The sequence below is a fragment of the Mesocricetus auratus genome, unplaced genomic scaffold (genome assembly GCF_017639785.1).
Source record: "Mesocricetus auratus isolate SY011 unplaced genomic scaffold, BCM_Maur_2.0 Super-Scaffold_100031, whole genome shotgun sequence".
NCBI classification, from domain to species: Eukaryota; Metazoa; Chordata; class Mammalia; order Rodentia; family Cricetidae; genus Mesocricetus; species Mesocricetus auratus.
The window spans coordinates 6,324,380-6,339,428 of record NW_024429212.1 but is presented as its reverse complement, the minus strand read 5'-3'; the positions used below and the strand labels follow the sequence as shown (position 1 = coordinate 6,339,428).

The 15,049-nt window shown below is 48.6% G+C and overlaps 1 protein-coding gene across 1 annotated transcript in view; it reads left to right on the top strand.

Moving 5' to 3' along the window:
• LOC101828456 overlaps positions 1-15,049 on the top strand; it is a 28,948-nt gene that overhangs the window by 12,231 nt on the left and 1,668 nt on the right. The window contains exons 10-17 of the mRNA XM_040733391.1: positions 364-512; positions 912-1,078; positions 2,633-2,793; positions 6,157-6,181; positions 7,275-7,388; positions 9,328-9,459; positions 12,251-12,486; positions 13,961-14,078. Of these exons, the coding sequence (XP_040589325.1) occupies positions 364-512; positions 912-1,078; positions 2,633-2,793; positions 6,157-6,181; positions 7,275-7,388; positions 9,328-9,459; positions 12,251-12,486; positions 13,961-14,078 (1,102 nt within the window). The remainder of the gene's footprint in view (positions 1-363; positions 513-911; positions 1,079-2,632; positions 2,794-6,156; positions 6,182-7,274; positions 7,389-9,327; positions 9,460-12,250; positions 12,487-13,960; positions 14,079-15,049) is intronic.

Sequence of the window (15,049 nt, the reverse complement as noted above, 5' to 3'; positions counted from 1 at the left end):
TTGTTGCTGCTGCTGCTGTTCTCCAGGGTCTCTGAAGCACAGACTTTCAGGGGTGCCTCCTGGTGACAGGCCATGAGCCCAGAACCTCTTGAGTCTATTACAAGAAAGAGTTCTGGGCTCAGGGGAAGCCCCACCGCCTGGCCTGCAGCCCCAGTTACACCCATACACACTCCCAGAAGAGTCACATGGCCACAGCGTGGGAGAGGAGCTGTTTCCACGTTTGTGGCCCTCGAACCACTCGTCCCTCTCTGGCTTCCTCTTTCAGGACTGAGGGAAAATGGGGACCATGTGCTCTGCCAAAGTGACCATGACCATCAAACACCAAACCTCCCCTCACACATTCCCCACCCTTCATGCCTACAGCAAGGTTGGAAATGGCAGGCCTGGTGGGCCAACACACCCTCTGCCAACCCTGACGTGTGCCATGGGGCCATGTGGACTCCCCTAGATGTCACGTATCAGAGAAGTGAGCGTGTGTCAAGACCCCGGCAGTTCAGGGTTCCCGTCCCCCGGTAGGCCAGCCTGTTTCCATGACTAGACTGCATAGCCATTGTCCAGAGGACACATGAGCCTCACATTTACACTTGGGCCAAGAGTTAGCTGGGGCCAGCCAGAGGGCTGAGGGCTCCGGTGCAAACCCCACATGTGCCCTGGGACCCAGACTTTGCCTAATCGCCATCTCAGCTACTGTTTCTGAAAAAGATGATAAGGAAGTGACATTTTTACCAGTACTAGCAGGGTGGGATGAGTATTAAAAACCAGAAAATGCCATCAAATGGTGTTGTTTCTCTTAGCGCAAAGCAAGACCTCCCAGGCAGTTTGGGATAAGGATAGTCAGCCTGGAAAAGGGTGGGGTCGGTGACCGCAGTTCCCAGTCCTCTGACCTCATTGCTGGCCTGGGCTCCAATCAGGAGGCTAGATAAGCAGAGGGAGCATGGCCACCTGGGGCCCGCGGTGAGTGAACCTTGTCCCATGCCTGTCACAGCAACTGCTGTCCTTGACCACACCATGGGGAGCCTGCTGCGACTCAGCCTGCTCTGTGTTGTCCTGGCCAGCCTAGTGTTACATGGAAGAAGTGGTGAGTTCTCCAGCCCTTTGCACTGCGGAGTGACCCAGGAGGAGGCAAGACAGTGGGCAGGTGGAAGGCCAGGGTGGTGGGTCCACTGGCCCAGTCGCACACTGACTTCTGCTTGTCTAGTTAGGGCCGGCTGCGACTACTCACGCAGGGCACAAGAAGTTACTAGTGAAAGGACCTGGAGAAGGGAGCAAAACACACACACACACACACACACACACACACACCACGGGGCGGGGGGGGGGAGTCAGTGATCAGGAGAGATAAGGGCGGACAGAGATAAGAAGAAAGAGATAAACCGAGGAGATAAAGCCACCCCAGGCATGGAGGAGACAGGAGCCAGGGTACCCAAGCTTGGGAAGGCTCTACTGGGCCAGGGACTACGCAAGACAAGACAAGGCTGTGCAAACAGGCAGCAAGCAGCCCCAGGCCTGCTCAAAAGAAGGGCTCCTTTTAGTTAACCCAGAGCAGGCTCTGGGCACACGGAGCTGGCCTCGCGCCAGTACAAGAAGCAGCCTTGGCAACACCGGGGCACTTCCCACGCATTTGGTCCTTACCAAGGAGAGCATGGCCGGCAAACCTGACGTCTGCTCGATGGGTCAATGCCTGTGAGTCACCACCAAGGCCAGCACCACAGAGACAACTCCCCACCCCCATGTTTAAGGACAGCACTGTGCAGGAGCTGGGAAATCAGAGGCCATAAGCAACAAAACACAGCCAACGCTGAGCAGCACAATGCCAGCCACAGGACATTTGAGTCTTTGCTGGTTCCCACCGGCAAGTGTTGACAATGTTACCACATTTCAGTTTCATGCTGCCAATCTTGAACCTATGACTGCCTGCGGGACTGTCCCAGTAAAGCCATTCACGGAGGCTAAGACTTAGTCAAACGGACAGGCAAGCTGCCTGCATTCACTGGACTGGGACTTAGCAAGCACCCGCTGTTTCCAGGCCTGGAACAGCCACAGGCAGACAGGTCACATCTGGTTATAAGGCCATATTCCATTGAGGTGACAGCAGCAATACACAGCATCAGAGAGTAGCATCTGCATCACTGTGGCCGAATGCAAGGGGTCACGCCATGGAGAGATCCGTGTGAGCGGCCGGGCGTACCAACCGCATCTGCATCACTGTGGCCGAGTGTCTGGCACTGGCAGCTTTAGTGAAGAAGGGTCTCCTTTGGCTCGTGGTGTCAGAGGTCTCAGTCCATCGTGGCAGGGAGGGTGTGACAGGGTGGAGCAGCTGCCACCCTGCCATCCAGGAAGCAGAGGGCCTGCTTGGCCTTCTTTTCTCCTCTTTGCCCTCTCTAGGCTCCCGGGTGATGTGGTGTCGCCCCCACGCTCACAGAGCGTCTTTACCCCTCAGTCAGTTCTCTCTGGAAACACCCTTGCAGACAAACCCGGAGTGTGCGTCTCAGTCCAGGCTGACAGTGAAGGGTAATCATCACACCAGGGAAGAATGTTCCAGATGGGAAGAAAGCGTGTGCAACGGTCCTGGGTGAGATGAGTCCTGGTAACTGGTAAGGGCCTCTCACCGGTGTCCCTCCCTGTCTTCCAGTGTTTATTAACCGGGAACATGCCAACAGTGTCCTCACGAGGATTCGGAGAGCAAACTCAATTTTTGAAGAGTTGAAGAAAGGAAATCTGGAAAGAGAGTGTATGGAAGAAATGTGCAGCTATGAAGAGGCCCGCGAAGTCTTTGAGGATGTTAAGAAGACGGTGAGTCCGGGCAGGCCCATGTGCGGATGGCTGGGCCATCCCACCTTCCTTTCTAGCTGGGGCTGGGCCATCCCTGTGTGCTGCAGATTCCCAGGCTGGTTCACATTTGGATCTTCACCTACAAGCTTGTAGTCAGGGAAATATTACTTAAATATTACTATAATATGTTGGTAGTTAATGACATTGACTATACTTAAGGACATAAATGCCCAGTTCGGAATTAGAGGTTCCCTTGACTCACTACCCTGAATCCCTGTGTGTTCTGTGTGACCACACAGTCTATTACGATCCCACTGAAATCACCCAGCCTGGTCTGGGTGTGGGGGAGGAGGAGAATGTAAGGAGGAAACAGAAGCCACGGCACTTGAAAAAGGTGGCATTGAGGTCAACCACTGGCTGTAAGCAACCACACAATGGATAGAGGCATTTTAGAAAAGGAAGAAGTGTGGTTAGACTCCAGCCAGCATCTAAAAAAAAAGAAAAATTTAGTTATGCCTTCATAATATCAAGACCTAGAAGTGTGGGCAGACCGAGCTGACCCTCAGGGTGGCTTCTATGAAGTGTGCAAGGGGGCAGAGGGTGGGAAGAAAACATCTTAAGGTGAACCCATCTTCTATGTGTAGTTTCCCCAGCCTCTTAAGAGGAGACGAGGGGATGTCTCCACCAGGGGATCGATTCCAGGACGTTCAGCCTATGAGCTGGAGGGCAAAACATGGAGATGGTATTCAAATACTTATCTCCTAAAAAGACAAGCCTCACACTAAACAAATCCTAACACAAACTGAACCAGAGATCTAAAGGCAAACCAAGAAAAAAAAACCTTTTATAGAGATGTAGAACAAGGAGCTAGCCAGAGTTCTTTGGTATGGCTCCCAAAAATAATTCAAAATAAAAAATTTAATCAACGAGACTTTGTCAGATTGAAATCCCTCCCCTTGGGGTGGGGGTGAAACAGTTGAGAGAATGAATATATAAGCTACTGACCAAGAAAGTGTTTGCAACTCACACCTCCAATCAGGAATCGAGAGTCTCTAAAAATCTCATAGCCCAAGAGAGGAAATGAACAGGTAAGGAAGCTCAAAGAACAAAAGACCGGAACGGTTACATCACCAAAGACGAAATATGCTGACAAGCCCCTGAAGCCACCCCACCCCACTAGCCATCACGGGGATTCAGGGTAAAGGCACATCAGGGCCTACTATACTGTACTACACTGATAGTGGGTATCAGCATCGCTGGGGCTGGTGGCTGACTACAGACAGAGCGCGGAGCTGGCAGGGAGGGGGTCGAGAAGCCATCAGAGGATCCAAACTCATGTGCCACCTGAGGGGAAGTGCGCCTCACATGCACTTAGAAATAGTGTGAGTTTCTCAGAAAGCCATGTAAGGCGACCCACTGCTGTGGGGAAACCATCCCTGGGCACTTACCTAGAAAGAAAAAAAACTTATTTTCATATAAAAACTGCCTTGCTCCGGGCGGTGGTGGCGCACACCTTTAATCCCAGCACTCGGGAGGCAGAGGCAGGTGGATCTCTGTGAGTTCGAGGCCGGGCTGGACCGATAGCCTCCAAAACAATACAGAGAAACCCTGTCTCGTAAAAAACAAAAAAACAAACAAAAAAAACTGCCTTGTATTAGGCATTTTAATTTTTTTTCTGAGACAGAGTTTCTCTCTGTATAGCCTCTGTAGACCAGACCGGCCTTGTACTTGTGGAGATCCACCTGCCTCAGCCTTCTGAGTGCTGGGATTAAAGACATGAACCCCACCTCCCTACCCAGGCGTAAATGTTTATAGCAGCTCCAATCATAATTACCCCAAGTTGGAAATAGCATGAACATCACCCACTGTTGGGTGAAGGTAAGCACAGTTTGAGCCAGCAACAAATAGGAACACACTCGGGTACACAGGTAGCTGGACACGTTCTGGGGGCACGATCCTGAAGAGAACTTCACAGACCTGTTTCCTGTATCATTCATTTATCAGACATTCTTTAAAAGTCATCGCTTTATCGAAGAGCAGAAGGTTTGTGGTGGATATCAGGACTTGATGGGTTTCAGGGCTGGATGGGGGCTGTGATTGTGGAGTTTGGGTGAAGACAGGGCTGTGTGTATTTTGATTATATGGTGGTCACACATGTCTACACATGTGCTAAAGTTCAAAGAATTGTAAACACAAAGAAATTGATTTTACAGTGTGACATTTAAATTAGAAACTAGATTCCTTATTATTATTGTTACTATATTATTATTATTTCTCCTTCTTCTTATGTTTCCTTCTTCTACTTCTTATTGGAACTCATGTAGCCCAGGCTGGCCTCAAACTCAGTATGAAGTGTGGAATGACCTTGAACTTCAGTCCTCCTGCCTCAACTCCAAAGTGCTGGGATCACAGGCATTTACCATCACGTCTGATTATATTTGACTTTTTAAAATATATTCTGCACCAAGAAGATCTCTGTCTTTCTCTTCTTTGCCCATGAGATTGAATCAATGGCTTCCTACAAACTAGGCAAGTGCTCTACTCCAGGCTGCATCTCCAGTCTAAAATGAAATGTTTTAGAGACAGCGCATTCATCACTGTGACTACCATAACAGAGTCCGACTAGCAGAATGCCTCAAAGTAACAAGGATTTATCCACTTGAAATTTTGGGGGCAATGAGTGCAAAACTAGTACCCAGGCCAGACCAGGTCCTTTGGAAGTGCCCGAAGAAACTCTATGCTGTGACTCCAGATGTTACCCCAACCTCTGCCGTCATCTCCCATGACCTCCCGCCACTGTTGGCTCTGGGCGGCCTTTCTTTACTTTGAAATGGACACCGTCATTGGTTAAGAGCATGAGACAATTCTGGGTGACCTCACCTGGGTCTTCACCCTCATTTACAGCCACAAAGTCCCATGTCTAGTTAAGGTCATACTCTGAGCTCCCAGACAGATTTGAATGGGGAGTGGGATTGTGACCAACTGTGTGTACTGTGACCCTCTGTTAGTGTACCATGGGCCTTGACCTGTTCTAAGATAGTTAGCAAGTTATGCTTTTCCCATTCACATAACTGTGGCCAGCAGCTTGTGCTCTTTTTCTTATTTTTGAGCATGGGGTCTGTCAACTGAGCACCATACTCAGCATGGTGTTTCTTCCAGTCTATTTCTCGTTACCTTGAATGTAGTTTCAGTATTCAGCAAGGGCCACGTGCTGAAGCAGATAGGAGATGGGACCTCTCCGGGATGAAGCACGCAGGCAGCTCTCCCTTTCAGATGGAGAAGTTTTGGAACAGTCCTGGGAACTGGTTGCTAGAGACGGTTACTGTTAGTGTGAAATGTCTGTTTTGTTTTTCTCATGTGTTTTAAATTTTTCTTTTCTTTTAGAATGAATTCTGGAACAAATACGTAGGTAAGATGTTTCCTATTTCAATCCTGAGAAACTCCTTAACATTTAAGAGAAGGGATTGGCTTTGGGAATCATTTTTTTCCGTATTTTTTTATTTAACTTTTTACGCATGTCACTTTCAGCTCCCTCTCCCTCCACTCCTCCCCCAGGGAAACATTTTTAATTACATTCTTTTTCTATCTTATTTATCTACACTTTTCCCTTCTGGGTTTCCATGATACTTATTTAAAGTATTTTACAGTGAGTTTATATTGATTTCAGTTTTATGATTTATTAAAAATACACATCTTTTTAAATGGGATCTTGTTGCCCACAGTGGCCACAAACACTCAGGTTCTAGACACCCTCACTACTCAGCCTCTTGAGTACCTGGGGCTGTATGTGTTTTCCACCATGTCTGGATCAGATACAGACTTAAGTCGGGTCCTCCTTACATGAGGATATCAAATTCCATGTCATCTTTAACAAGTATAGCAAGCTGAAGCAAATGGTGGAGCTTGAAATACCAGGCTTTCTAAATGGTGGCCACCCTGATGACTGTTCACAACCTCAGAGACCATACTGGTCACGGCTACCTGGAAGTTGTTTCAAAATGGTAATTAGACACCACACACACACACACACACACACACACACACACACACACACACACACACACCGCCCCGTGAGGTGAGTGACATACCAAAAAAAAGTGGAACCTGAGCCAGAGCTGCATCACCCCCTGATTCTCATTCCACACCCAGAGGCCTTGGGGAAAAGGGTCCCCACCTTCTCTGATCAGCACCCAGTCCAGAAACAAGTGCCACAATGTCCCTTGTCCCCCTCCTTTGCAGAGGAGACAAAGCACCTCTGCTTGGCCACAAACACATTGTAATACACGCTGGTAGATATCAGGGACCCAGCCAATGATGCAAGGGACAGGGTATCACACATACATAGCCACCAGAGTGGGCACTAAACAAATCTATGATGAATTATTCTCAAGGAAGAGAAGCAAGCTCAGGCTATCTGCAAAGCGGATGCAAGGACCACACAGTGTCAGTGGTCCCCATGATGAAATGCCTTCAGCCTCGGTTTCCAAATCCTCTCATTGCAGACGGTGACCAGTGTGACAACAATCCTTGCCAGAATCAAGGCCAGTGTCAGGATGGCCTCGGGGACTACACATGCACCTGCATGGAGGGATTCGAGGGCAAAGACTGTGAATTCTGTAAGTCCCTCTGCTTGGGGTCATACCACGAGTAGGAAGGAGGGGAGACACAGAAATACCTAATGAGACAACTAAATCACCTGTAATTCTCTGACACATTAAACCCCAGAGATGTCTGTCCTCTGGCTGCTCTGTGGGTGCAGCATGAGAGACAATGTTCCCATGTGGGTCAGAGCTGCTGTGTCACCAAGAGGCAGGTGGCTGGGCAGCACACACGAGAATCGGTTAGACTGTTCACACTGCCCTTCCTACTTCTGCTCTGGCACAGTGGGCTGAGTCACCTCCTCCATTTACATTTGTCAAGCAAGAAATGTTCTAGATTGCCTAGTTTTAGATATATCATGCACTTTTTTATTTACATTTGTCACTACAAACATCAGCAAGGAAATGTTCTAAACTGCCTAGTTTTAGATATGTCATGTGCTTTTTTATTTACATTTGTCACTACAAACATCAACAAGGGATGTTCTAGATTGCCTAGTTTTAGATATATCATGCACTTTTTTATTTACATTTGTCACTACAAACATCAACAAGGGATGTTCTAGACTGCCTAGTTTTAGATATGTCATGTGCTTTTTTATTTACATTGTCACCACAAACATCAACAAGGAAATGTTTTAGATATGTCATACACTTAGTTGATTCTACAGTAATTTAGGTCACTATCAGCCCGGTTTTCCCTAACAAGAAAGATCTGCACGTCTTTTACTACTTTATTTATTGCCTTTGTTTTTAGCTGTGGCCTCACTCTCTAACCAAGGCTGGCCTAGAACATACTATATAGCCCACTCCAGATTTGAACTCCCAGCAATCCTCCTGCCTCAGCCTCCTAAGTACTAGAATTACAGGTGTATGTCACCGTGTCCAGGGGTAAATTACTTTCCTTCTAGAGTGAGATCTTTCTCTGCACGCCCCCAGGACTCTCTCTGGTGGAGCTGCTGATTATGAATCATTCCACAGAAGCCCAGACATCTGTAAATAACAGACTAACACATCTAGTGAGGGTCACAATCCCTGAGCTAAGATTCCACCGAGGTAGATTTTCTCCATAATTGTTTTTTCACCCAAGTAGAGGGTTGCAAAGCAAATTGCTATAGACATGGCTGGCTATGAGTGTGAGGTGGGTCATCCTGTGCTGGAAGCAGGTGGGTACCTCTGGTCCAAGTTGCTATGGATGGAGGTATATGGAATCAGTCAGCCTTAAGATACAATGGGCAGGTCAGACGTTACCAAGGGAGTTGAGCTGGTGCTATGGCACAATTTCATGTAGCCTGAAGTGCCTTCACTTCCATGACTTAACAGCGCGGAGACAGAGTGGAGCGACTTAAATGATACCCCTCACCCCCCCAACCCCCTACTGCGTCTACTCTAGACCTGGCTCCTGGCTTTCTGTCACACACTTCCCATGGATGGCTATTCCTTCCGGGTCTCACAGGAACCCAGATCCAAAAACACGACATGCCCACGGTACGGTGTCTGGTGCATCATTCTGGGCTCAGATACTGTTCATTGTTATTGAGCGAGGAAAGGAAGAGGTTCAACCGTGATACAACTCTTCCGCCATGCCAAGGGCAGCACCCTGGATGAGGGTGTGCGCCTGCCCTCGCTCACAAAGTTTCTAGTTGGAGAGTTTTGTGAGGACGCTGAGGGTCCCTTTCGTGGCCTGTGAGGATGCCAGGTGTTTCTCCTGCAGCCTGTGCATTGCAACTGTCCCTCCTATGGTCTGGGGAGGCAGCGGCAAGGAGAAACTTACTCGAGGCTGGCATCTCGTTTGACTACCTGTCCTGTTATCACGGGAACCACCCGTGTGTGTCTTTCTTGGGACTCTGTACTTTGCATAGCCCAGCCCTGGCATGGGTGAGATTGGGCAGACAGAACCGGCATGTCTGGACCCATCACATGACTATGAGAAGCCTCATCTGTCCTGTGCTTTCAGTTGTCCGGAAACTCTGCAGCCTAGACAACGGAGAGTGCGACCAGTTCTGCAGTGAAGAGCAGAACACAGTGGTGTGTTCCTGTGCCAGTGGTTACTTCCTGGGCGATGATGGCAAATCCTGCATCTCCACAGGTAGGGGTCATGGGGCCATGGGGACAGCGTGACACTACTGTGGGCAGTAGTGTGGCATGTTCTGGTGGGACTCGCAGAGGCCAACGATGCCAGGAGGTGGAGAATGAGAGCTGAGACTCTGGACAGTTCAACCAGAAAAAATTTAGGTTTGAAAGAAGATCCATTAGATCTAGGACAAAGAGCTATTCCAACTCAGCAGTTGAAGTGGCTGGCACTGTTGCCTCACTCCCCGCAAAGGAGGTGATCCCAGGCACCACTGTGCTGGGCCTACCCACAGCCCTGGCAGTGACTTCTGTGCAGGGTCACTCATGTTCCTCTGGCCTGAGGGCCTGAGAGCCACGGTTGTCACAATACCCCAAGGGCAGGACCCTCGTGGGTCAAAAAGGAGGCATGCGCAGGAGGAGGAGCCAGCAGAGCCAGCGCTGGCATCGTTTTTTGCAGCCCTGTGTTGATTGGGTTTTTTTTTAAACTGGTGAGAGTTGGGTGTGTCAGATCTTATAATCATTGGAGCCACAACTAACAAGGTTCTTAGAGAGAAGTGAAGGCCAGGTGGGCTGAGGAACATGGAGTGGGAGGATGAACCCCTTGTCAGGTCTATGAGAAGGGCCCAAATGGTGTTCTTAGTTACAAGGGTAAGTCAAAGAGAGACATCAAAGGGTGTATAAGCTTCTCAGCAGCGAGGAGCTTCAGAAGCTCCTTTTTTGATACACAAAAGGCCTTTTAGCGAGTCAATTCCTGCATACCAAAATCTCTTATCTGAACTGTGACTTGTCTTAAGGAACCATTACCTGAGCAAACACAGTCATCATAAGAATCCCAGGTTTGCCAGGAATGTCTTATGACTGAGGCTATGCCAAGGCTCTGAAATTCCCAAGAAAGAGCAACCTGATAAATCCCAGCTATCAATCACTGATTATTTACAATAGATTATTTCAAGGCCTAAGTGGCCATCACTCCATTGTGAATGCCAGGTGCAATGGCCCTTTTAATATTCTCTATACTCTCTGGGCCATACAGACACAAGACAAGCTGGGGATGGTAACTCTGAAAAGCCAGACTGTTGGTCCACAGGTGGTCCCGAACTCCCAGCATAGCATCTGCCAGGTGGGTTTCAAGTGCAGAATCTCAGGTCTACATACAGCACAGACGACCAAACGTACAGATGGGATGAGATGGGACTCAGCAGACGGAATCGTTTCTTCCTCTTTCCCTCTCATCTGCTGTTCACTGAAAGCAACTTATTTCAGAAATTAAGTAATCAGAAAAGAGTGGCTCCAAATAAATCATCCTTTAAGGATGAGCCTAATTGTGTAACATGAAATCTCCCAACACAAGGATTTTCCACTGACATTCTTTTAAGTTTAAATTAGTTCAGAAAATTTTAGCTTGGAGCTGTTTCTTGACATGCATACAAATTATTTTAACTCCAGGGATAATCACAAATCAATTCAAAAACAAGGCTTAATGTCTGAGGTGTGGCTGGGTAGTAGAGAGCTTGCCCAGCACACTCTCGAAGGCCGTAGCTACACATTTCAGCCCAGAGATAACAAACTACAGGACAATGAGCATCATGTCTCCAGGCAACAGAGTCCCCAGTCGTCCTCACAGGCTAAGGACACAACCATGTCTTATGGGAACACGAGTAAAGGTTGCCTTGCAACCACGTGACCTTAGACCATCACTGGCATAGGACAGCCTCTGTGTTCAGCCTCTGTCTACAGTAACTCTCACCATCGGGTTCTGCTCCTTCCCCTGAAGATCCTAAAGGCTTTCAACTCTGCCTAATGGAAGTTTCTGCCTCTCACTTTTAACTTGATTAAAAGCAGCCAGCAATCACCATGCCACAGCCTGAATGCTGGGCTGCCAAGAAATTTAATTTGCCTGTCATCTTTAAAATACGGCTCCCACAGCCTCAGGGCATGGGCAAAGTGTAAACAAGGTTTTGTTTTGTTTTTTAGTCAATGGCCTCCAACTCCCAAAAGAGTTCCTGTCCCTTTCTAAAACTTCATGATCATAATCTTTGCTACCCACAATCCTTTCAGCGTCCTTGTCTTCTGAGAGCCCACTGGGACCACCCATTTGGCTCTGCAAATGGAACTCTAAGCTTTCTCCAGCTTGCATCTCTCAATGCTTTCAAATTCTTCTTACAAACTAGCCCCAAGCCTTCCCAACCACAGAATCGAGTAGGCATAGCAACAATCCCACTCTTGGTACGAAATTTTTGTACTAGCCAGGATTTCAGTGATGTGACAAAACACCTGACATAATTCAAAGGATGAAGGATTTACTTTAGCTCCTGGCTTCAGAGATTTCAGTCCCTCATGGTGAGGGAAGAGCAGTTGAGCAAAGAGGCTCTCCTAATGGCTGCCATTAATGGAGAGAGAAATGTCTGTGCCAACAAGGTTTGTCCCTCTCTCTTTTTCATTTTATTTGGGTCCCCAGACTATGTGATAGTGCTGTCTACACTTGGGGCATGTCTCCCCCATCTTAGTTAATCTTCTCTGGAAACGTCTTTATAGTTATGCCAAGAGTTGTGTTTTCTTTTTCTTTGAGAAAGGGTTTCTATGTGTAGCCCTGGCTGGTCTTGAACTCACAGAGATTCGCCTGCCTTTGCCTCCCGAGTGCTGGGATTAAAGGTGTACGCCACCACCTCCCTTCAAGCTGTATTTTACTAATCTCTCACTTGACTCTCAGTCACGCTTACCCATCATGCCCTGGCCTTCCAGGGAGCCTCACTAGGCCTGTGGAGCTTCTGGCTTTGCTGAGGCCTCTGTTGTCCCTATTCCTTCAGTGCCCTTTCCCTGTGGGAAAACCACCATAGGACGGAGGAAGAGGTCTCTAGGCCAGAGCACCAACCACAGTGAACCTGTCACTGAAGACTTCATAATGGACTTGGATATGCTGTCCCCTACGGAGAGCCCTTCTGATCTGCTCAACCTCAACCAGACACAACCGGAAAAGGACGGCACAGACCTTATTAGGATCGTGGGTGGCCGAGAATGCAAAGATGGAGAGTGTCCCTGGCAGGTAACTGGCCCAAGCTAGAACTGGTTGCAAGTAGAACAACCTCTTGTGCTACAGGCTTGTGGGACAATCCACTAAGGGTCAGCGACCCAGACCTGCAAGGGTCCTTACCAGTGGTCATCATTCCATATCTAGTGTGAGCATTTTTTAAACAGAACATCTAAATGCTAAGATGCATAAAGTATGCTAAAAAAAGACCCATCTATTTATGTTCAAAATGTTTGTTTTCAACCATTCTTTGGTTTTGACATGGTCTAGGCCTGCCAGACTTAGGAAAAAAATCCCAAACCCTTCAGTGAGACTTAAGCCTCCATCAATGAATGCTCTCTGATGTAAAAGCCTGAACACTGTTGGGAAATGCTCATCTACTCTCTGACCCCAGCTTGGCAGGGTGCTCTGAATGCCTTCCATCATCTTCACTGGCACTTGAGGCTTTCAATTCCAAAACCTAAATGGCTATCCTAGAAGCAAAATCTGAAGAGCAGTGGTTCTCAATCTGTGGGTCGCAACCTTTTTTTTTTTTTTTTGGAGGTGCATATCAGATATCCTGTATATCAGATATTTACATGATAATATGTAATAGCAAAATTACAGTTATAATGTATACAGTATAAAGTATGAAATAATTTTATCGTTGGAGGGGTCACTACCACATGAGGAGCTGTATTAAAGGGCCACAGCTAGTGAGGTTGAGGACCACCGTCCTAGAGTCACTGGCAATTCCCAGAGATCACCTAGACACCCTCCACCCACAGGGCAGGAAGGGCTGACCAGAGGCAGGAGATGCAGTCCCAGAGTGTGTGTAACTCTTTGGACACACTTACTGAGAACTTGCCAGGCCCAGAGCAGCTTCTGGGTGTAGACTACCGGATCACTTATTGGCAGGGAGGCTGCAGAATTCTCCTGGGGGCCCTGAGGGAGTCTGGGTAAGAGAGATTTGCTCCTAGGCCAAGATTTGGTTCCTTCTTAGAAAAAACGTGTGGAGTTGGGTCTTGGGAGGGAGAGGACTGGCTTCCTCTCCCTCGTCACTCAAGCAAGGTTTGAGTTTATGTAATTATCAAAGATAAATAGAGACCAGAAAGATGGCTCAGTGGTTAAGAGTGAGTACTCCTTTCCCAGAGGACCAGAGTCCAACCCCTGGCACATGTATCAGGCAGCTCACAATCTCCTGTTGTAGGGCTGGCTGGTGGGGGAGAGAGCAAAGCCTTGCTGTGGGTAGAACGCATGGGTCCTCTGCCAGGCTCAGGAATTTGACTCTAAGAGAAAGGTACCTCGCACTCTCTAGGAAGCAGACAGGCAGAAGGGGCAGGCTCTCTGGCAGTCCAGCGGAGGTGGAAAGCTATTGTCAGAGACATACCTGTAAGGATCCTGGAAAAGGCTCTGTGAGACCTCTCAGAGAGCCCACACGGCCTAGGCAGCTTGGCACGGCCCTTGTGCAGCTCATAGACACTTTGCAGACAGTCTGTTCTGGTCACAGGCTCTGCTCATCAATGACGACAATGAGGGGTTCTGTGGGGGCACCATCTTGAATGAGTTCTACATCCTCACGGCAGCCCACTGTCTGCACCAAGCCAAGCGATTCAAGGTGAGGGTAGGTAAGTGACACTCCAGCCCTGGGGACAACACCATCTCAAGCCCGAGGAGGGCTATCGTCGCTCTCCCCCAGGACCTCTGGAACGCATGGGATGTGTTAGCAACACTTGCTCAAATACAGAAGCCCTGCTTGGAGACTGAAAGTTCATCTCCTAGGAAGAGGGTCAGAGCGAAGGGGGCAGGCATCTACAGATTTCCCCGGGGGCCAGGCCATGCCTCACAGAGATGTCCCTCTTCGGTGCCATTCACGACACTCCTCTCTTAGTGTCCTTTCCCCAAAATCCTTCCCGGCCTGCCACTCCACAACTCTCTTGGGGTCTGATTTAGGTCATTTTAATGTTTCTACAAGACCCATGAGCTATCCAGTGAAAACCCAGTGCAAACCTCAACTGCAGTTTGAAAATGTCTGGTGTGTCCCTGCCACAGACCTAACAGGTACAGAGAGGTGAGGCTGTTCCAGTTGTATCGAAAGCCTTGACTTCCCGTGTGTAGAAATCAATAAGCTTCCTCTGTGAGTGAGATGTTACTGCCTTCGCCTGTCACGGCCAGTAGCGTTGCGCTTCCAGGTCATCTCGGCTCAGACTGCTTGGGCCTGGGTGCGCCGTCCAGGTCTGGAATAGGAGACCCTTGGCCCTGAGCAGATGGGCAGACACAGCTTGCAGGAAATACTCAGGGAACATCTGCCAAAGCATGAGGAATTGGAAAGAACTGGAGTCCTAAACCTTCACACAAAAACCTGGGCAGAGAGGTGGAGAGATGGCTCAGTGGTTAACAGTACTCACTGTTCTTGCAGAGGACCTGGGTTCGGTTCCCGGGTCCCATATGGTGGCTCACAACTGTCTGTGACTCCAGCTCAAAGGGGGTCTGATGCCCTGGTCTCCACAGGCACTAGGCATGCACACATACACATACACGTAGGCAAACACTCATCCACATAAAGTAAACACTTAAAAGTCTTTTGCCGGGCGGTGGT